The 22535-nt window shown below is 35.3% G+C and overlaps 1 protein-coding gene across 1 annotated transcript in view; it reads right to left on the bottom strand.

Moving 5' to 3' along the window:
* The window catches only part of OLA1 (Obg like ATPase 1), a 173718-nt gene that overhangs the window by 3088 nt on the left and 148095 nt on the right, over positions 1–22535 (bottom strand). Inside the window, exons 8-10 of the mRNA XM_058713680.1 lie at positions 3704–3844; positions 2919–3015; positions 741–863 (exon numbers count right to left, since the gene is read on the bottom strand). Of these exons, the coding sequence (XP_058569663.1) occupies positions 741–863; positions 2919–3015; positions 3704–3844 (361 nt within the window). The remainder of the gene's footprint in view (positions 1–740; positions 864–2918; positions 3016–3703; positions 3845–22535) is intronic.

Below are 22535 nucleotides of genomic sequence, written 5' to 3'. Positions count from 1 at the left end.
TTCTTAATATTTTCTATGGTATTCTTCAAATACCGAATTAAATGAAAGATAAAGAAGCCTTCCTACAATGTCAGTTTAATCACTTGACCTATTTATCAATTACAGATGACACAGTATTAGATTTTGCTAAGTAAAACCTAATAAAGCCAAACTAAGCTTGCAGAATTTACGTTAAAAAAAAATCATTTATTATTCATGTATAAGCACTGCTTCATTGTTAGTGGTTGCAAATCAAATTATACTTATTAGCTAAAATAAAGCATGATTTTGGACCTGCCCTCTAGTGTTGAGAAAGCAAATCAAATTCCCAAAGATCTTAAAAAAAAAAAAAAAAAAAAGTACAACTATGAAGTTTTAGCAAGAACAGATTTTGATTAACTACATTTCTGTCCCTTTCCTTGAATTGATCATGAGCATATATATACTACTTTTACTTTAGATATTCAAATGTAAAAAGTATAATTTTCCTTTGGCCATTAGTGAACAAATTCTTTGAAATTATTTATAATTACTTAAAATTATTTTTATTTTCAGTTTTAGAAAAATGCCACAAATACATACTGATAATTAACACATTTTAAAAATTATCTAAAAGCATGTAAACAGCAACAGCTCTTCAATCAGCTGACAGGAATACTAAACCCTGACACACATTTTAAAAGACAGCTATCATTCATTTTAATGAGTATTTTTATATTAGTAAAGATTATAAAATATGAAACCAGAAGATAATTCCTTACCTTGACCGCATTTTCAGAACCTTCTTCTTTAAAATCTTCGTATTTCATTACTTCAGCCATAATGAATCCTTTTTCAAAATCTGTGTGAATCTTTCCTGCAGCCTGAGGAGCCTTCGTCCCTTTCTTTGAGAAGAAAGACCAGAGAAAACTAATTGCATTTAAGATGATTGATTGTAAGCGTAGAGTTTCTTTTCTCTGATCTGCAGTTGGGTTCAACTTAAACTTAGTTTAATATCACAGTTAAGATGTCAGATATACAATTAGTCCAATGCGAACACTGGGCACTGTCTGTGCAGCAGATTTTAGCACAGACAGATCAGTAGATATTAAAGAAGCATGGCTTTGTTTTTCCTGACAGTCATCCAGTTTTATTGATTTAGATGCAGTGGTCTAGTTTGGGTGTAGGTTTCATTTCGATTTTCTATTCTTCACAGTGGAAAAAAAAAATAAGGATTTTAAAGTAACTTTCAAGCTGAATTATCAAAGGTTTAAAAAAGATAAAAAGCCTTAAAATTTCAGCTCATCTAAAGTACATATAAAAATCAATATACAAAGGGACATTTTAAAGACATTTCCAACAAATCATAAAAATCTATGTTCAGCAAATAATTTTGAAATTCTCATAAAATTTCAGTAATAAAATTTCCAAACATTTAACATAATACAGGCTGCCTCTAACCATCAGAAAGGAAAATTCAAGTTGATATGGGAAGAAAAATGTCTTATAATTACTCCATATGTTAAATTACAAGGACATACATTCCAGACACACACAACCATGGAAAGAAATTTGAGAAATAATGGTGACCTAAAGGCTGCTTAATAAAGCATGTTAAAGTGATAAGGAGTCTGACACTATAAAGCACAGTTTTTACAATAAAAGATGTATTGGGTTAATATGGCTACTCACTGATGCTTACCTGACTAAATATCTTAGCACATTAAATCATGGATACTTACAATCAGTCTTAAGATAAACCAGCTTTCACATTTTCAAGCCCAGAACATGTTATCTTTCCTGCTGCATATACTTAAGTTTGGAAGTTTAAAGGCTTTAAAATATATAGTGAAAATAAACCGTGGCAATTTGTTTACCAACTTGGATTTGCTTTGACATTATTTTCTTAGTCTATATAAAAGGACCTTGGTTAGAAGTCAATCAAACATTTCTTTACAAAGAGGAGAAGGAATAAAAAGTGATTCTCATTCACACAACACATTTAACGTTACATTGAACTGCCTCCGTGATTCTACCCATATTAAATCAAAATAAATCTAATGATAAATTATGATAGTCAGTGAAAACAGAAATCAAAATAGCATTAAAATTTATCATGGAGCATATACTAAAAAAAGCATAATGGAAGAATCCATAAGACAAGGAGTATTTCTAAAAGTTCTGACATTATTTTTATATCCTGTAATGCTATTTGGGACTACATATATTTCAAAATATTTTTAAGTAGTAACTACCATATTACAATATATTTACATTTAAAAGCAAGCCATTACAGTTCACAGTTTCTATTGTCCTCTGGGAATAAATTAGTCATTCTTTCTGGTCGTAATCAGTATACATCAATATTTAAAATACATATCACATTTTTAAAGAAGAAAGACTGAATATATAACATTGCAAAAATAAATACCACTTCTATGAATTCAAATAAAAAAGCATGAATTATTACACATTGAGTTTAGCTCTTTGAGCCCAACTGTGTATCTATGAAGAGCATAATGATGTCATATTGCTTTTATTGCTGAAAATGTAATCCGAGCAAAGCAAAGGAGGAAAGAACCACCCGCAACCCAAACAAACTTAGCGAATACAAAATGAAAAGCAACATCAATTTCACTGCAGACAAACCCAGTCACACAGATTAAGCAAGCACAATACTGGTGCGTCTTATCTCTGACCACAGGAGGAGGGTAGACAGATTCTACAGGATGAAGAAATTCAGACTATGTAATAGGCAGAATCAATTGTTACCTGCCTCAATCAATGCCGCTCCACTTTCACTGTTCAGCAGCTCACAAATAATTAAAGTTATCCTGGACAAAAACCTCATCTGTAATGACTAGCTAACCGCCACCATGACAAACTTCAAAGTCAGTGATATCAATCTGAATTCAATAGTGTGGAACTGGATATAGCTGATGAATAAGTATGAATCTTACCCTGATGGTCCATGCACGTACTTCATCTGGGCCTGCAGTGAAAAAGTATTCTAGTTGGAGTGCTGCAAACCCAGCCTTAATGATCTTTGGCAAAGCGCTGAAATAAAATGAAACAAATTCACTCAACATATAAGTTGATTGTGCCAGAGATCAGTATAGAGCTAAAATTATTCATTTCAAGCAGAAATGTTAAAGATATTAGTAAATGACCATTCATCTTTCATAATACACTTGAAGAGGACTGAAAGCATGTAACTGTTTCTAGAAAACCCTTCTAAAATAGGTTTTAATTATATTAGTCTGAATGTATCATTTCGAACTGTTTACTATAAAAAAAAAGAAAAATTTGATCTACCCATCCTAAAACTATTTTCCTCCAATATTAATTATTTCCAGGACATGGGTCATGAAAGCAAAATTATTTGACTGAAATCCAACGTTTAAACAATATATTAGTGTTACTCAGAAAAAATTAAGGCAACTGATTCACCCTTTCCCCTCCCCCACTGAACATGACGAAAGAGTTTTGGCGATCATTCCTTCTCAAAAATATACATAACTAATACCTATGTTATAATTAAAACACTGTACAGAGATGACAGATGACAGTTAAAAACTTAATTTAAAATAAATCTTTTCACTCTGTCTCATGGTAAAGAAAGGAGAAGATTCCCTCTTTATAATGGTAATTACTCTGTCATTTATTATTCTATCAGCGCAAGCAATTAAATTACTGCAAGGAAATAGTTGATAATAAAGTGTAGGGAAAATGAATGCTAATTAACCTTTGTGTCATGTTCGCTTCCAGATACTTCTGTCTCTCCTCAGCACTCAATTCTTGCAACTTGAGTTCCAAGGCCCCACTAAAAGGAATGACCAAGGCACCTGGGTCATACTTGTCCACCCACTCTTTAATTTTTATCAACCTGTAGACAAAAAAGGGCACAACATTATCTTGTAGTGCATGCATGACTGTACCACATTCATTATTATCAAGTAGCACATACATATTCATAAGAATTGCACGGTTTTATGATGCCATCTTTTTGTGTATAGCTTTCCAAGGTCAAGGCATTAACAGGCAGCAATTGCTTCAGGTATATGCCATGAGATTTTACTGTAATCTAGTTTTACTTTAGCACATTTTCAATACAAACTATTATACAAATATCATAAAACTTTTTAAACTTACACTAAATTTTTTCAGCATTAACACCTGTGCCCTTGAAAACCTCAATTTTATGATTTATATTATTTTCCTTACTTTACAAAGTAAAATGTTAAGCAAAAACGTCAAGTTCTGTTTATATAGGAACCATAACCTAAAAAGTGCCAGCTAATTGTGAAGTTTTTGTCAAATAAATAATTGGTTCCACCCAGATATTTATATGCCTAGTTCAGTTCCCTCTGGGACTAACAAAAGCTTACAGTTACACCTGGTTGTGAGGGAGATTTCTGCTAATCAAGACAAACATATCCAGAAACACAGATTTACAAACCTAGTTGATTATATATACACACCATTCTTAACGAATCTCACTTTTGTAGGACCACAAATAAGGGAACTGCAGAGGAAATACATTCCTTTAATCACAAAGGGTTTAGAAAGCCAAATCAGTTAGGGAATAGATACCAAGTGTTTGCTGAAAGGATGTTATTGAATGATTTCTTTTTCTTCCAAATCATGGAGTATTCTGGCAAAGCAGTAGTTAGAAAATGAAGAAGTATAGTGAATATATTAACTAGGTTCTGATTCTAGCTTTTAATTCCTGGGCAGGTTACTGAAACTTTCTTTCTTTCTTTTTAATAATGTTTATTTTTGAGAGAGAGACAGAGACACAGAGAGCAAGAGAGAGAGAGAGAGAGAGAGAGAGAGAGAGAGCAGGGATGGGGCAGAGAGAGAGAGAGAGAGAGAGAGAGAGAGAGAGAGAGAATCTGAAGCAGGCTCCAGGCTCTGAGCTGTCAGCCACCCAGGTGCCCCAAGATTACTGAAACTTTCTAAGCCTCAGTTTCCTCATCTATAAAAATGGAGATAATTATAGTACACATTATATTGTAATGAACCTAGAAAAGTAATGCCTGGCCTCCAATAAATGGTATTACTATTATTATAACTGTTAATAATAACAGTAGTTACTATTATTTTCATTCTCAGATTATCATAGATTATATGCCTATGACTCTGGAACAGGGTTTAGTATAGAAGTGAATATAGATGTCATAGAAACTTATGTTAAAAATGTTAATGCATACAAGTCTTACATAACCCTACTAGTCTCCCAAATTTAGACCAAGGTTTTAATAGCTATTATGGCAAAAAAAAATTGTGGCAGGTATCCTTTAAATAATCAATGTAAATGCCACCTTAGAAACACAAGAACTGGACCACAAATTCATCAAAACTCACCTATCAAAGAAAATAACAGGGGATCAGAGTTATTATAAAATTAAGAATATAGCCTACTGAGTAGGATTTAGGATGGGATAAAGGAGTGAAGTATTCACACAACAGTTTGTACATGTTTACATACAGCAGTTTGTACATGTTTGTTATATAAGGCTAACCTATAATTTACTTATTTAATATGTTATCAGTGGTTTCTGATCTTAATTTTTTTTCCCTTTGGTCACATCCTAAAAGAATGGAACAATCCCTAAGATTATTTTGGAATAAAGTATGTGTCCTTTAAAATAAGAAATCCAAACCAGATATTTTATTATCCAAAATTATGAAGGACAGGTTAAAGAAAAAAGGGAAAATCTGTTTTTATTTTTATTATTATTTTTAAAGATTTTACTTTTAAGTAATCTCTACACCCAATGGGGGGCTTGAACTCACAAGCCCGAGACCAAGAATTGCACACTCATACTCCACAGACTGAGCCAGACAGGTGCCCCCAAAAAGGGAAAATTTAAATTGATATACTTCTGCCTATAAGAACATTATAAGATTCTAAGTTACTTCACAGACTTATACTATTCAAACAAACGATATGGTTTAATAACATACGTTTATTATACAAGTCAGAATCAAGTGTGTGTGTGTGTGTGTGTGTGTGTGTGTGTGTGTGTGTGTATTCATTGAAAATGAAATAAAACAAGCCCAGGTAAGAGGATAATATAAAAATATAATACACATTTTGTTTCATAAATATGGTCAACATAACTAATAAAACCAGAACTGTTATGAAACAACAAGATAAGAAATAATTACTTAGGCTAAAACATCAATTCAGAATAACAATAGTTCTACCCTGTCATTTTAACAGCCTTTCCTGCAGAATCCTCAGAGGGATTATTTGCATTCCTCAGGTGTTCTATTGTACAATTCAGATGAATAAAGACTTACAAATCATTCCTCTACCGCCAATGTGAGACTTTGATCTGGTGAATACACCATTGTACCTTAACTATAATTGGCAAAAAACCTGACAGTGTAGAGCATCACAAGCTTAATAACAAAGGAGAATATCTCAAAGTGTTGACAGATGATCTTCATAATGCAGAAGCAGAGCTGGTACATTTTAGCAATAAATGAGCACTGAGGTCTAAAGGTCTCTAAAGTGACTGACATCAGACCTGCTATAGCCTCACTAAAAGAAAAAGGTACCGGAGCACTCTCCGTAAAGTGAGTTAGGCTCTTTGCCTGCAAGCTTCACTTTTGTGACTTTCACTGTCATAGAAAACACAGGGAAGATGAAAAGTGAGTTAGGTTCTTTGGCTGTCTGCTTTACTTTTGTTACTTTTACTATCAAACAAAAGTGAGAAATGTCCCAAAGTGATTTTTAATTACATATTTGAAGTAAGCCTTCAGTAATGAAAACATAGTCCTCAATTTTAAGATTATAGACTGAAATACATATAATATACCTATTAGGTCTTATGGTTACAAAAGTGTGATAATGAGGCCAAGATCACAAGTTTGAACCCCATTGGGACCAGTTACCTTTTGCAGAAAAATGTCTATTCTATTGCTACAAACCATACCCCAAACTATAGTTAGTCATCTAAAAAATGTGTGCTACTAGCACAAGAGGGATATGAAAAATCAAAGTTGAGCTCAGTACCACCACCAGAAAAACAGTTTCAAGTACATTCTGTCAAAGTGACTGAATAATAATCTCCATATACAACGTTAACAAATGTCTAAAGAACACTATCCAATTGTTAGAGACCAAAATAATGAAAATGATGATGAAACTGTCACAGAATATCAAATTATATAAGGAGAGACAAAACAGTAAAGACACTACACTCCCAAAGAGTTAAGCTGTAAAGACTTTGATAATGTTCATTTTGCAAATTTATACAACCAGATTATTGCAAGGGGATCCACCCTTCTCTTGATAAGGAGCCAGAGCCACGCTGATTTCCCCAAAGTCTTATGAGTGACAAATGGAAAAAGGAATTGCCATTAGTTGTATTTTTCTCTCTGGTAATGATTCCATAGCAAGGGGACAAAGCAAAGACGAGGAGTTTTAAGACTAAAAGGATGATGCTTTGGAGATACACTGGCAGGTTGTGAGGTTAGACTGTTTGGCAGAACAAGATCTTTAATATTAAATTAGTATTCGATTTCCAAAAGATCATGTCTCAAATGTATCTTTGCTCTTATAATCTGACCTTCTCAGCAAGTCTTGAAATTCCAGATTCCATAATTTGATTTTCCTAGGGTTTATTTACATTGCTTGTATTTCTTTTCCCAGATACTAATTTTATTTCTAAAAATTCTATTTGTTTCTCTTTCAAATCTACCTGCTCTTTTTAAGAATATTTTACTCTTATTTAATGAGTTCTTAGTCCCTTTCCCTATTTTAAGCAGATTAAAAGTTCTTTTCGGACTGCTCTAATTACTTCTGGTTTCTTGGGTGAAACTCTGCCCCCCATCATTTGTCACCTGCAAGCAGCCTCTCACAACAGTTGGTTCCTTTGTATGTGCTGTGCCGTTTGGGTCATTTGTGTGTGGTCATTTGGCAGCAGCAGTCAAGTTCCAAGGGAGTCTGCTTCCCCATGTTTAGAGATCTATCTATGGAGTAGTTTTGTGCTTATTCTTCCAGGAAAGAGCTATGGAGGGTCACGGGCTCTGGATCATTTTAAGGCTTAGTTATTTCTGCATTAGGTTATTGGTAATGCAGATTAAGGCCTCCTACCTCATATAGTTCTGTCCTAGTCTCTAATTCCTGATAGTACAGTTTCTTCCTTTGTCTGGAAGGGGTGGGAATGGAAGGCATTTTTCTAGCACCTGATTATGGAAAGGATAGCTTTTTCTAAGCTTTTATGAATGAGCCTCATTCTGGTACCTGCAGTCCAGGGCCCATGCCTGGACTCTTATTCCTATGGCCACCAAGGCTTCTAGGCCATATATTAGCTGGGTTTTCCTCAAGAGCCATACCTTATTGATTTTACTCTCTACTCTCACTGAGTTTCCTCATTGTTTTTGGCACCTAGAAAACCCCTTACTGTCTTTCAAGTCCTTCTGTGTGTTCTAAAAATACCACATCATCATCAAGACCATCCTTGTCTGGTTATTTTCTCTGGTGTTTCCATACATGAGGAACAAGAGGGGAGCCTCCTGTACTGGCTCAGTCCACCATCTTAACTGAAACCTCTCCATACTGGAGTTAAATCTTCCATTTTATTGTGTTCTAATACAACAACTTTCAAACTTGTTTTTGAATATTACCCACAGGAAGAAATAGATTTTATACTTGATTCAAACATATGGTGCACAGACATATTATTTTCATACACATATCCAAACTGACACAGGTTTCACAAAACAACACTTACCTTTATAATGGGAAATAGGACAATCTCGATGGTGCTATTTGATATTCTACATAACTAAATTCTTGCAACTTAAACTCCGGAAATAGTTTTCTCTAACATACTTTCATAAGAACTTTAACTTTTTTTCCATACTTCATGTCCATCTAGCCATTTGACTACATCCTAGCTACTAAAGATCACTCAACCCAGCACTAAAGCCAAGTTATATTGTCATTTATGGTATTTTTGCTGAACATGAGAACTCTCTCCAATTTGTTCACTCTAGTTTGCAACATCAAAGTATATTTAAAATCCTTAAAACTGTTACATATGATAGGATTAGGCCTTTATATACAACCTACATAATTTTCTGTGAATCTAGGTCTTACTTTTTCTTTCTTTTTTTAAAAATCAGCAGTAATATCTTATTTCTGACCGACTGCTAGCCAAGAACCATATGTCAATATTCAGAAAATGATGCAACTTACACAAAGGAGGATCTAGGGCTGGTTCATTCAGTGACTTAATATCATTCAGTCAATGTTATTAAGGACTTGACCTTTACTAAGCTAGTTCTCTCATGTTGTTCATGGTATGGATGTACCATAAATCCAGGGGGCACTGATAAACACTGAGGTCATTTTAGTCTCCCTGCCTTACAGGTTTACTCTCTCTTCTATTAAAACTGCTCAGAGTACCAAAGAAATGACTTTAAAATATCACATTCCTTTTTTCCATTTTCCAAACATAATCACTGCAAATTAATGTCAATTTACAGTGTTGTAGAAGAAAAGAAAAAAAAAGAAATAATGGCTCACGGAAGGTAAGGTTATCCTCTTAAAGATGACAGAAACACTGATTAATCCAGTTCTTTCACAAATGGCAATAAATGACACTAGAATTATTAATACTAAAATTAATACCGCAAACAATATACAAACTGAAATATATGCTGTAAGCAATATTTGTTCAAGACCAAAAAGTTAACTCCAGAAAATCCAAAATTCCCAATTCTTTAGAATTCTTTCAATAAAGTTATTAGAATGGCGTTACTAGAATAGGGAAGCCAATGGGGGCGGAGGGGAAGGAGGGAGAAAGGAAATACCAAAAAAAGGTAAACTTTAGTCTAATTGATTCGTGTCTAAAAACCTAATCCCTGTTCCAAAAGAGATCCCCATCTTTGATGTATGCAACAGACTTCAAATTTCAGTGTTCTTGTCTGACTTCATGGAGCTGTACAGAAGAACAATTATAACTTTGTTCCTCAGAACATGGTCACATCACTTGGGTATCTATTGGAAGTGCAGAATTTCAGAATCTGCATTTTAACAAGATCCCCAGGTATTTCATAGATATATTAAACTTTCAGAAGCACGGAACTAAAGGACTTTGAAAATAACAGCACATTAACTGAAAGGGGGAAAATGTCTGAGATAACTCCTCAGACCAACAGACAACTAAGCAGATGCTGACCACCTATCCCACTGATATGAGAGGAGTGAGAATAATAAAAAAAATTCCTGCTTACATCTTTCAGGTTCAAAACCACAAGAGAAAAAAGTCACTAGAATTTCAGGAAGTGTAAGGAAAAGGTCTGCTGTGAATCCCCTGCAATGTCAATGAAGTTCCAAATTCACAGTAAAAATAATTACTTTAGACAGAATTACTATATGGTCACAGTTTCTTACTGTGTAAGACATGATTACACGTCTCTTATTCTAATAAGCTTCAATACCTGGAAAAACATCTGTAGTAAGTTAACTTTGGAGTCTAGATTCAAATTATAAGAAGTGATTCCTACAGAGCAGACTTTGTGAAATTTCAATTCTTATCAAGTAAAAGGGAAATTATACCACAAATTGTTCCCTATAAGGACCTCACAGAACCACTGTCTGAAAAACTCCACTCCTTCTGCAGTCACCATAGTAAGATGGCCTTTGTATACATCTAAGCATGTGTGTGTCTGTGTGTGTGTGTCCATGTGTGCATAAAAGGAAATAAAGTCTACAGAAATGGGCATTCCTTTTGCAGCAAATAAATAAAAACCAGGTTCCAGGCTCTCTGGTTCAAGGATTAACAAGATTTCTGACTCTAGCAGTAACTGGAAGGTTATGAAGAAACTGAAATGATAGGTGCTATGACAAGGAGACAACCTTAAAAGCAAATTAGAAAAATTGGGATATATTTATCCTAACACTTTGGGTTCACCATGACTCTGACATTTCTTTAACTCTTAACATACTTAAAAAAAAGATAATATATGCAATTATCTATATTCAGCAAAAAGGCTTTGTTTACAAAAAAATTCTTTCAATGAATAGACAGGAGGAAACAGCAGGATGAATCCTAATTAGTTGGAGAAAACCATAGTAATCCCATTCTCTAGCTGGCAACTGGTTTGAGAATGGGCATAGGAACCCCGTTCTGGTCATGGGGCATGAGGGGAAGCCTCCTAGAGGCTTCAGAAAAAGACTCTGAAAGGTTCCTTTGGCTCTTAAGCAAGAAAAGATGGGCGTCTTTACTGTACACTATTTCTGGATCTCACCCTGGAATTCTAGGGGCCACTTTGTGACCAACCGAAGTGGGGAAAGAGGAGAAAAACCCTTCTTCTTGATAATAATATCACAACCTTGAATTAAACAGGAACACTGAATTAAGCAACCCTAGAGACATATTACCTTGGGTCTTATTATTATGTATTAGAATGGTGTTTGTTATTTATAGTTAAAAGCATCCTGATATTGATAATGACCACGTTTTGGGATTATCTTCATTTAAGTATATGAGTAACTGGTCAAACTTCAATTTATTATTTAAGAAAACTGCTCCTGCAGAGTCTTCTCTGAGCTTCCACATAGACAGACGCTATTACCACGTTCCACCCTGTATTATAGATTGCCTATTTTCTTCTCTTCTCCCACTATAATAAAAACTTCTTGAGGTCAGGAGCTGTCTTTTGTTCCCAGATATATCCACAGAACTCTCCCGACATAGCACTGAGACATAGTAGATGTTCAATCATCTTCTGAATGGATGATAAAATGGAAAGAGCTTTAGGCTAATAACTAGTTGAGTGACTACGGGCAGTTACTTAAGGCCTCTTAGCTTTAATTTACTAATCTGCAAGCTGATGAGTAGTTTTCAGTATGTTCTGGGTTCTCTAAAGGAGCTCCCAAGATGCTAGGAGACAAAAGGGTGGAAAGAGATGAAGGAACATGGAGGCTGTAGATCCTCCACTCTCGCATTTCAACCACAGCTGCATCATTCTTATATGTTGAATTTCTGCATCCGATTTCATCAGAAGAAAGTTCTGTTGTTTTTAGCAACTCTAAAGTTCAATGAGTAGATCCTTTTTAGATGGCAAACTACCATTTTATGGCATATGCCAGAAGCTGAACAAGTGTAAGTGCTAAAGTCTTTCTGCTTAAATACTACTTTTCACCATCTTTAAAAGAAAAACAAAACAAAACACCTCTCTCTTCTCCTCTTCTGTCATTCTCTATTCCCTCACCTCATTTTTTTTTTTCCATAGCACTTATTATGTTCTTCTACCCAGCACTGGTGAACCCGCTTACCCAGTTATTAGGGCAAGGAATTTTTAAATACTTTGTTCCCTGCAGTATCCCCAGCACCACTTATAACCGTGCCTGGCACAAACAGATGCTCGTTAGGTGCTGGGCAGATCAACAAATAGGAATGAATTAAATTGAAAGTTAATCTACAGATTAGGTAAATGAACATTCAGAAGTACATATTTAACAAAAGAAGTGTCCTTGTACAAGAAAATTACAAAGTACCATTAACAGAAATTACGGACTGAAGTGGAAAGACATCCGTACTCATGCAGTCAAAGACTGAATACTGTTAAGACAGCAATATTCTCCAAGCTGATCCACAGACTCAACGCACTCTATTAAAATTCCAGCTGCCTTATGTGCAGAAATTGACAAGCCCATCCTAAGATTCATATGAAAAATGAAAGGCCGAGACAGACTAGCCAAAATAATATTGAAAAAAACAAACAAAACCCCAAACTGGAAGGATTCACCATTCCCTATTTCAAAACTTACTAGGGACACTTGGGTGGCTCAGTCAGTTAAGTGTCTAACTTTGGCTCAGGTCATGATCACACGGTTTGTGGGTTCAAACCCTGCATCGGGCTCTGTGCTGACAGCTCAGAGCCTGGAGCCTGCTTCAGATTCTGTGTCTCCCCCAGCCCGCCTCCCCCCCATCCCTCCCCTGCTGGTGCTCTGTCTCTGTCTCTCAAAAATAAACAAACGCTAAAAAAAAAAAAAAAAAAAACCTTTAAAACTTACTATAAAAAGTATGTGTCAAGTAATTAAGATTATGTGGCATTGGCATAAAGCTAGACATACAGATCAATGGAATAGATGTGTGAGTTCAGCAAAAAGCCCATACACCCATAATCAATTGATTAAGACCATTTTAATTGTGGTATGGAGGGGTTGTGGGAGGGGGGATGGGCTAAATGGGTAAGGGGCACTAAGGAATCTACTCCTGAAATCATTGTTGCACTATATGCTAATTTGGATATAAATTAAAAAAAATAAAAAATAAAATAAAATAAAATAATAAAACAATTTTCACTGTGGTAAAAGAAAAACATAAAATTTATCATCTTAATCATTTTTAAATGTATAGTTCAGTAGTGTTAACTATATTCACACTACTGTGTAATGATCTTCACAACTTTTTCATTTTGCAAAACTGAAATTTTATACCCAGTGAACACCACCTTTCCATTTCTCCCCGAACCCCAGTCTCTGGTGACTAACATTCTACTCTCTGTTTGTATGATTTGACTACTTTAGACACCTCTTACAAGTAAAATCATATAGTTTTTCTCTTGTGTGATTTGGCTTATTTCACTTAGCATGATGTGCTCAGGATTCATCCACATAACAGCATATGTCGAAATGTTTATTCAAGCCTTTGCCCATTTTTAAACTGTGTTATTTGATGTTGATTTTGTTACAGTCAATTGGTTTCTGACAAGGGCATCAAAACAATTCAGTGGATTTCCTTCTTTTTAAAGGCTTAATAATATTCCATTGCAGGTATATACCATATTTTGCTTATCCATTAATTCACTGATAAGCATCTGGGTTGCTTCTATCTCTTGACTATTATGAACAATGAGGCAATGAACATGGGTATGCAAATATCTCTCAAGATTCTGCTTTCAATTCTTTGGGATATATGCCAAGAAGTGGGATTGCTGGATTACATGGTAATTTTATTTTATTTTTTTTTAATTTTTTTTTTTTAACGTTTATTTATTTTTGAGACAGAGAGAGACAGAGCATGAACGGGGGAGGGTCACAGAGAGGGAGACACAGAATCTGAAACAGGCTCCAGGCTCTGAGCTGTCAGCACAGAGCCCGACGCAGGGCTCCAACTCACGGACCGTGAGATCATGACCTGAGCCGAAGTCGGACGCTTAACCGACTGAGCCACCCAGGCGCCCCCATGGTAATTTTATTTTTAATTGTTAAAGGAATCTCCATACTGGTTTTCATTTCCACCAATACTGCACTAAGGTTACCATTTCTGCACATCCTTGCCAACACATTTTGTTTTCTTTTATAGTGCTCATATCTTAAAGGGTGTGAGATGACTGGTACCTCATTGTGCTTTGATTTGCATTTCTTTAATGATTAGTGATATTGGCATCTTTTCATATGCTTGTTGGTTCTTTGTATATCTTCTTTGGAGAAATGTTTATTCAAATCTTTTGCCCATTTTTAATTGCGTTATTTGTTTTTTGTTGTTGTCATCTTTGCGTTACAGTCAACTGATTTTTGACGAGGGTACCAAAACAATTCAACGAGGAAAGAATAGTCAACAAATGGTGCTCGGACAAGTGGACATCTACAAACAAAAAGAAAAATGAACCAAAGCCCTAAATGTAAGGGTTAAAACTATAAAACTCTTAGAAGAAAACTGGTGGAAATCTTCATGACCTTGGATTAGGCAATAGTGTTTCAGATAGGACATGTAAAACATAGGTAACCAAACAAAAAAATAAATTAGACTTTATCAGAATTAAAAGTTTTGTTCACCAAAAGACACTATCAAGAAAGTGAAATAAGAATCCATAAAATGGGCAAAAACATTGGAAATCATTTATCTGATAAGGGTCTAGCAGCCAGAATGTGTATATTTAAAACTTAATAATAATTATAACTTACAACTAACTCAGTAATAAAAGTACAGAAACCCAACTTCAAATGGGCAACCATGTCTCCCGGAAATGTCCAACAAGCATATGAAAAGATGCTCAGTATCACTAATTATTGAGAAATGCAAATCAACACCATAATGAGATACCATTCTATAACCATTAGGATGTTTATAACTAAAAAGATAGACAATCGGGGTGCCCGACTGGCTCAGTTGGAAGAGCATGCGATTCTTGATCTTGGGATCATAAATTTGAACCTCACGTGGAGTGTAGAGATTACTTAATAAGTAAAAATTTTTTAAGAAGTTAAAAAAAAAGGATGGACAATAGTAAGTTGTATATCCATACAATGAAATGTAAGTTAGACATAAAAAGAAATGAAGTACTGATACATGCTACAACACGGATGAACCTTAAAACATACGAAGTAAAAGCCATCAAACACAAAGGGCCACATGTTCTATAATTCAACTTATTTGAAATATCCTCAATGGGCAAACCCAGATAGACATAAAACAGATCAGTGGTTACCAGGGGGTTAGGTAGAGAAGGCAATGGGGAATGACTATTAATAAGCACAGGGTTTCTTCTGGGGGTAAAATGTTCTGGAATTAGTGGTGATGGTGGCACAACACTGTAAATACATTAAAACCCACTGAATTGTGTATTTTAAAAGGGAGAGTTTCGTGTACACTAATTATCTAAAAAATAAAAACCCCAAAGCTAAACTTAGATTTTAAAGATAACAAAAATGCTAATATTCTGTACATTATGATCCTATGATGTCTGACCTTTTAGAGAGAATAGGGATCAATAGAAAAAACAGAAATTTTGGAGTAAGGCAAAGATCAACTCAAATTTCAGCTTAATTGCACACTAGCCACAAGATCCTAAAAAAGCCGTTTAGGTTTCCTGAACCTCTGTTTAATCACCTATAACACAAATAACAATACTTATCCTCACAGGTTGATGTTAGTATTAAAGTGCCTAGAACATAAGAGGCCTTCAAATGTTAGTTCCCAACCATAGCTCTCTCCTATCAGTGAATGGGGTCATTCTTAATCATTACTGTAGAGTTAAAAATACTATTAGATTACCTGCGAATAAAGAATGAGAGTTCTTTTTAAAAATCAGGTCTAAAAAAAAAAAAAATCAGGTCTGTATTTCTAGGAAGAACTCTTGTCTCACCAACCTTTTATAGATAGGGAGATAACTGGAAGGGAAAGAATTTAAGCACAATGATTGAAAAAATATATATTAAGCAACTATGTGTACTAGTAAGCATTACGCTAGATCTTTCAAAGTTACACTTTGAAAAAGGGGGTACTGGGGGTAAAGGAGCATAATAAGTGTTATGATAGGGGAAGTAATGTGCTACAGGCATAATGAGGAGGGGGTGCCACAATCCCAACAAAAGAAGATTTTGGCCTCATTTAAATCAGAAATCTCAGAAAAACAGAAATCAATACATTTAATTGTCTTTTCAATTGTAACATTGTTTTCAGGTTTAGTTATAACAGGAAAAGCAGAAAAGGAAAGGGGTTTTTACTCATGATAGAGCTGGAATTTTGTGGGGCCAATAAGAATGTAAGAAACCACCAAGGGAAAGACAAATATGGGTGTGTATGTCAGAGTCCATTTGCACAGACCTCCTTTCCTAAATGGATCCTTCTTCCTGAAGTTGTTCTGAATTCAGCCTCTGTAGGGTGCTTCTATAATCTAACAAAAGGGACCATTCCCTCATGATCCTGTTTATCGAAATCCTCAGTTTACCATGTGGGGTTCATGTAAATTTTATAAAAGAACCGACACAGAAGGACCCAAACCCAAGGCAAATAGTCACTGTAAAAAAGGGAAAGTCACTGTTTATGTATCTGTGGAGAAAAGGGATTTGGGGACAGAGGAGAAACAAGAAGCACGAAGAAACAGAAGAGCTCTTATGTAAACTTCAATCGCTGCAAATAGGTACCTGCAATTATTCTTATTAACATATATTTTCAGAGAAGCTAAAGAGAACCATGTTAGATGAGAAATGAAGTGACTTTTATCAGTGGTATGCCAAATGGCTTAAGAGAAGAATATTTTTATACAAGAAAAGGAGTAATTGGGCAACATGGGAAAAGAATCACATCTACCAAAACTTGTAGTTGGTTTCATAGCTTGTACTTTGTCCTAACAAGTAATAATAAGCCATAGTCCATTATTTTACTGACAAGACATTGTGTGCCAAATGAATTTTTGTAAATAAAAAAAGTTAATTTATTTCAATGAAAGGAATCCTATAATTAAAGAACTCGCACAGGCAATCCCTTTGCTAAGGGAGGCAGTACAGAATATAGTTATAGAGCACTGTCTGGGGCCAGACAGGAGGAATCCTAGCCATGTTATAGAAACTTTCTGAAGTCTCAGTTTCCCCACCTATAAATGGAGATAATAACAGCAAGGCTGGTATGAAGATTAAATGAGAAAATACATGTAAAATGCTTAGTATGGTATCTGACACATGGTAGGTGCTCAACATATATTAGCTTATAAAGATAAAAATGACAACTGCTGTCTTTTTTAAACACCTCAACTCGGTTCTAATTTCTTACATAAAACTGTGTTGTATCTGTGTTCTGGCTATTAATCAGATTTATCTGATAAGGCAGGTCTAAGGACTAACCACATCAAAATATCTTTAAAGAGATTTCTTTTCCTCTTTATATTGTCCTGTCTACTGTATAAAAAATGGCAAGTTTGCTACTCATTAAAATCATAGCTGAGTGATATTCCTACAGTGTCTAAGAAGGGGCAAAATATTATTTAGGGCTGCAAATATCGTACAAGAAATAGATTTGAGGTAAAACAGTAGGAAGCATACTTTCTTTTTCTTTATTTATTTTGAGAGAGAGGGAGGGAGAGAACAAAGCAGTGGGTTGGTAGTAATAAACAAGACAAACATGGTCCTTGTTGTCACACAGCTTACCAAGTCAGCCTTACCAAGTTCATCTAGGTATTTTTTATGTATACTGATATACATCTGATAGGAAACAAGGAACCAATGGTGGTTTTTTAAAACTTTACATTTTCCATTATGGCCCTTTCTACCCAATCCCACTCCTGATTCACCATGTTGCTCTGTGTATTTTATGGGTATAAATAGGCACAATTATTCATTTCCCTACTGATAGACATGTAAGTTGCTTCTAATTTTAGACTATTATGAATAAGGCTGCTACTATTTTGTGTAACAGGAACATTTATAACATATGAGCATACATTTTTACTCCAGAAGTTGGAATTACTAGACCACAGGGTCGATGTTCATTGGAGTTTGATTCATTGAGTGGATAGGTCTAGTAAGTTTTCTTTTTAAAAATATTTTTTTTTAAGTTTGTTTATTTTTTAGAGTGAGAGACAGAGAGAGGCACAGAACCTGAAGCAGGCTCCAGGCTCCAAGCTGTCAATACAGAAACTGACACGAGGCTCGAACACACTAACTGAAAAGAACATGACCTGAGCTGAAGTTAGACACTTAACTGACTGAACCATCCAGGTGCCCCAGTACCTATTTTCATGTTTATTCATGTATCTTCTTCCATAAAGTGTACATTTGAGACTTTTGCTCATTTTTAAAATTGGGTAATTGGTCATAACATTGTTCATTTGTAGAGACTTTAACAATATATTTTGGACATAATTCCTTGGTCAGATATATGTGTAATAAATATATTTCTTCAGTCTGTGGCTAGTTTATTCACTTTCTTAGTAATGTTTTTTGATGAAGGAAAGTTATTCATTATGATGAAGTCATAAGTGTTTTATTATAAGTGTTTTCTGTAACTCATCCAAGAGATTTTTGCCTATCCCAAGTTGTGAAGATACTCTCCTATGTTTCAAGGAAAGATGGTGGACTGAGAAAATGGCACAGTGATTTGTTTAAGGCAAATGAGGGGCTTCTAGGGTGGCTCAGTCGGTTGAGCGCCCGACTTCAGCTCAGTATACATAAAAAATACTTGTCTTGTTTATTACTACCAACCCATATCTCACAGATCATGAGTTCGAGCCCTGTGTCAGGCTCTGTGCGTTCTGACAGCTCAGAGCCTGGAGCCTGCTTCGGATTCTGTGTCTCCCTTTCTCTCTGCCCCTCCTCAGCTCACGCTCTGTCTCTCTTTCTCTCAAAAATAAATAAACATTAAAAAAAAATTTTTTTAAAGCAAATGAGAATGCCCTGCACATGAAAAGAAGCTACAGTGTCAAGGCTGATAAGCTAGGAGGCTGTTACATAACTCAGACATGAAGTGGTGAGGTTTTAGGTTTAGTTGATAAGCAGTGAAAATGAAGAGAAAAGGGTGAATAAGGGCCAGATTTAGAAGGGAAAAAAATGGAACTCAGTGATTAACTGAATATGGTATATGAAAGAAGATATGTTAAAATGATTTAAAGAATGAAGAACTTAAGCTGAAAAGATTCAAAGGGTGCCAGTACCACTAACAAAGAGGAAAGTTTAGAAGTAGATTCCACTGTGGATGCTTTATAGGAAAAAATAAGGAGTTTAGTTTTATACATCTTAAGCTTAATAATGATAATGGAATAGCCAAGTGGGGATTTTTTGTTGACAGTTAGGAATAATGAAACTTGAAAAGGACTAAGAGAAGAAACTAAGGAGGCCAATTTGCAAATTATTAGCAGAGCGGCACTCCTCAGCCTAACCTCCGTGTACCACGGCATCAGGATCACCTACAAACTTTTTGGACGTGACAGTTCTCAGACCCCATCCCAGACTTACTGGATCAGAAATCTGGTAGTGAGGCCAACAATCTATGTTTTAATAAACGCTGCAGATGACTCTGCCACACACTAAAGTTTGAGAACCACCAGCATATAGGTTAGAGTTAAAGGTAGAGTACAGAGAGAAGTGAAAAAGGTTAAGAGTCATTCAATCACTAATCCCTAAGGAAGAGCCATGGCAGGCACAGAGAAAAATCAGTAAAGAGATTAGAAGTGAAAAGCTAATATACCTGCCACCCAAAAGCCAAGCAGAAGAGAAAGTCATGAAGTTTCTAAAGACAGTTTATTCCGGTAGGGACACAGAAAGATAGAAACAGGTACACAGAATAGAGCATATTTTCATCTATTATTGATCTTCTCCCCCCAATACCATGAGGGTCATATCGCATTGAAGAAAAATATTATTCAGGATATATTTTCCACACTAGTTTTCCCTTAAAGAAGAGAAATCTGCAAACGAAGTAATACAAAAAAATACTACTATAAAACCACATTTCTTTTATTTTTATTTTTATTTTTAAAAAAAAATTTTTTTTTCAACGTTTTTTATTTATTTTGGGGACAGAGAGAGACAGAGCATGAACGGGGGAGGGGCAGAGAGAGAGGGAGACACAGAATCGGAAACAGGCTCCAGGCTCCGAGCCATCAGCCCAGAGCCTGACGTGGGGCTCGAACTCACGGACCGCGAGATCGTGACCTGGCTGAAGTCGGACGCTTAACCGACTGCGCCACCCAGGCGCCCCAAAACCACATTTCTTTTAAAAGGAAAGGAAAAACTGACAGGCATCTGACATATGTAATTTCATTTAATATTTACATAACTCAAGGAAGAGGAGAATAGGCTGTAGTGTGAAAGGAATATGGGGTCAAAATAAGTTATTCTAAAGACTGAGACATAACAGCAAGCTTATATGCTGACAGGAAACATCCACCAGGGGAGGGGGAGGGGAACTGATGATGCAGGAGAGAGAGGAGAAATGAAGGTGAATGGGGATACATAATCACATGCACAACTGAAAGACTGTCTTTGGCTAAGTACATAGACCAGGATCAGCAAATTATGGTATGTTTTGTATCACCTGCAAGCTAAGAATAGTTTTTACATTTTTTAAAAAATTACTTTGTTTTTAAGTAATTTCTATACCCAACACGGGGCTCGAACTCACAACCCCAATCGGGATCAAGAGGCACACGTTCTACTGGGTCAGCCAGGTGGCCAGTTTTTACATTTTAAAATGATTTCTTAACAACAACAAAAAAAGAGAAGAAAATTTTGTGACAGTAAAATTATATGAAATTCAAATTTCAGTGTCCATAAGGAATATCGACACTGCCATGCCCATTTATTTACATACTGTCCAAGACTGCCTTCGCAGTCTAACAGCAAAGCTGAGTAGCTGCAACAAAGATTGTGTGGTCCTTAAAGTTGGAAATACTTACCATGTAACCCATAACAGAGAACATGTGCTGACCCCTGGCATAGTCTATTTACCTGTACTCTAAACCTTAGATGTATCTAACTAGCATAGACAGACTTCAAATGATCTACGTATTTCTAGTAATGAGGACTAAAAGTCAGTGTTGAAACATAAGGGATACATTCAACCCATTTCATCTGGCCAGCTATTCAGTCAACAGTATTTACTGAGTCCAGGTTCAAGCACTGAAGATACAAAATGCAGAAAATACGGGCAAAGTCCTTATTCTCCTGGAATTTAAATTTTCACAAGACAGACAAATAAACAAGATTGTATAGCTTGTGATAAGCGCTCTGAAGTGAATACACGTGATGCTGTGAACAAAAGGGAGTCTAGGAGATGTCTCTAGACAGGGTAGTCAGGGAAGGTGTTTCTGAGAAGGCCACTGGGGCCAACCATGGTCAGGAGAAGGGGTGTGGTTAATAAGGGGAGCAGACAAATTAAGTGTTCTTAGATTTCTGCAGACACAGAAAAACACGTGAGGATGGAGAAGTTCATACACTGTGAGCGGCACATGCAAGGAACACTTTCCCTGATGAATTTTCCAATGGTATTTTTACTACAAAGTACACACAGTGTAATTATATAATGGGTTCAAATGGTTTGGGAACAAAATACAAATTAAACACACACACACACACACACACACACACACACACACACACCACTGTATAATTACTTAATTACCCGAGAGATAGGAATGGCTCCAGAAAACCATTTCCGCTTATCAGGTATATACAGTAACAGTTGTTGTTGTTTTTTTATTTTTTTGTTTTGTTTTTAATGAGGAAGAAACATTCCATACAATGGAAGTTTTATAGGATACTGGCAAATGCAAAAATGCTAAAGAAAGTATATATAGTAGGCATTTCTGAATTGCTTAAAATAAAATTCAGCTTTCCCTACTTTTTAGTCTATGAATACATCACAACAAATAAATATCAAAAATGAGCATAAAAGGATAAACAATACCAGAAGCCATAAAATGTTCTTCCATTCTATTTCATACATAGCTAATGCAGCATAACCTATCAGCTGAAGCTTGACAAATGATAAGCTATGAACTTTGGGGACAGAGTTAGTGTCATTTGGTTCTTAATTCTAAATTTCTTATTTAGCATATATTAAAATAACTATTTAAGACAAAACCTGTCCCTTCTGTGGATCAGCTATGCAGTTTGTTCCATGTTAAAATAACTAATTCTTTCATTATCTTGTTTTTCAGGCACAAATAAGTTTCTATTTAAAATTTAAGCAGACTTATAAAGTACAAAATAAAACATTCAGTAATCTTTCAGATATTTATAAAATTATACAATTCCAGTTTACTTCTCCTTATGAAAAATAGAGAAAACATGATTTGCAACCATTTAAAAAGCCAGACACAGGTCT

Source organism: Neofelis nebulosa, chromosome 2 (assembly GCF_028018385.1).
Source record: "Neofelis nebulosa isolate mNeoNeb1 chromosome 2, mNeoNeb1.pri, whole genome shotgun sequence".
In the NCBI taxonomy this organism is placed as follows: Eukaryota; Metazoa; Chordata; class Mammalia; order Carnivora; family Felidae; genus Neofelis; species Neofelis nebulosa.
This window is presented reverse-complemented; position numbering and strand designations above follow the sequence as displayed.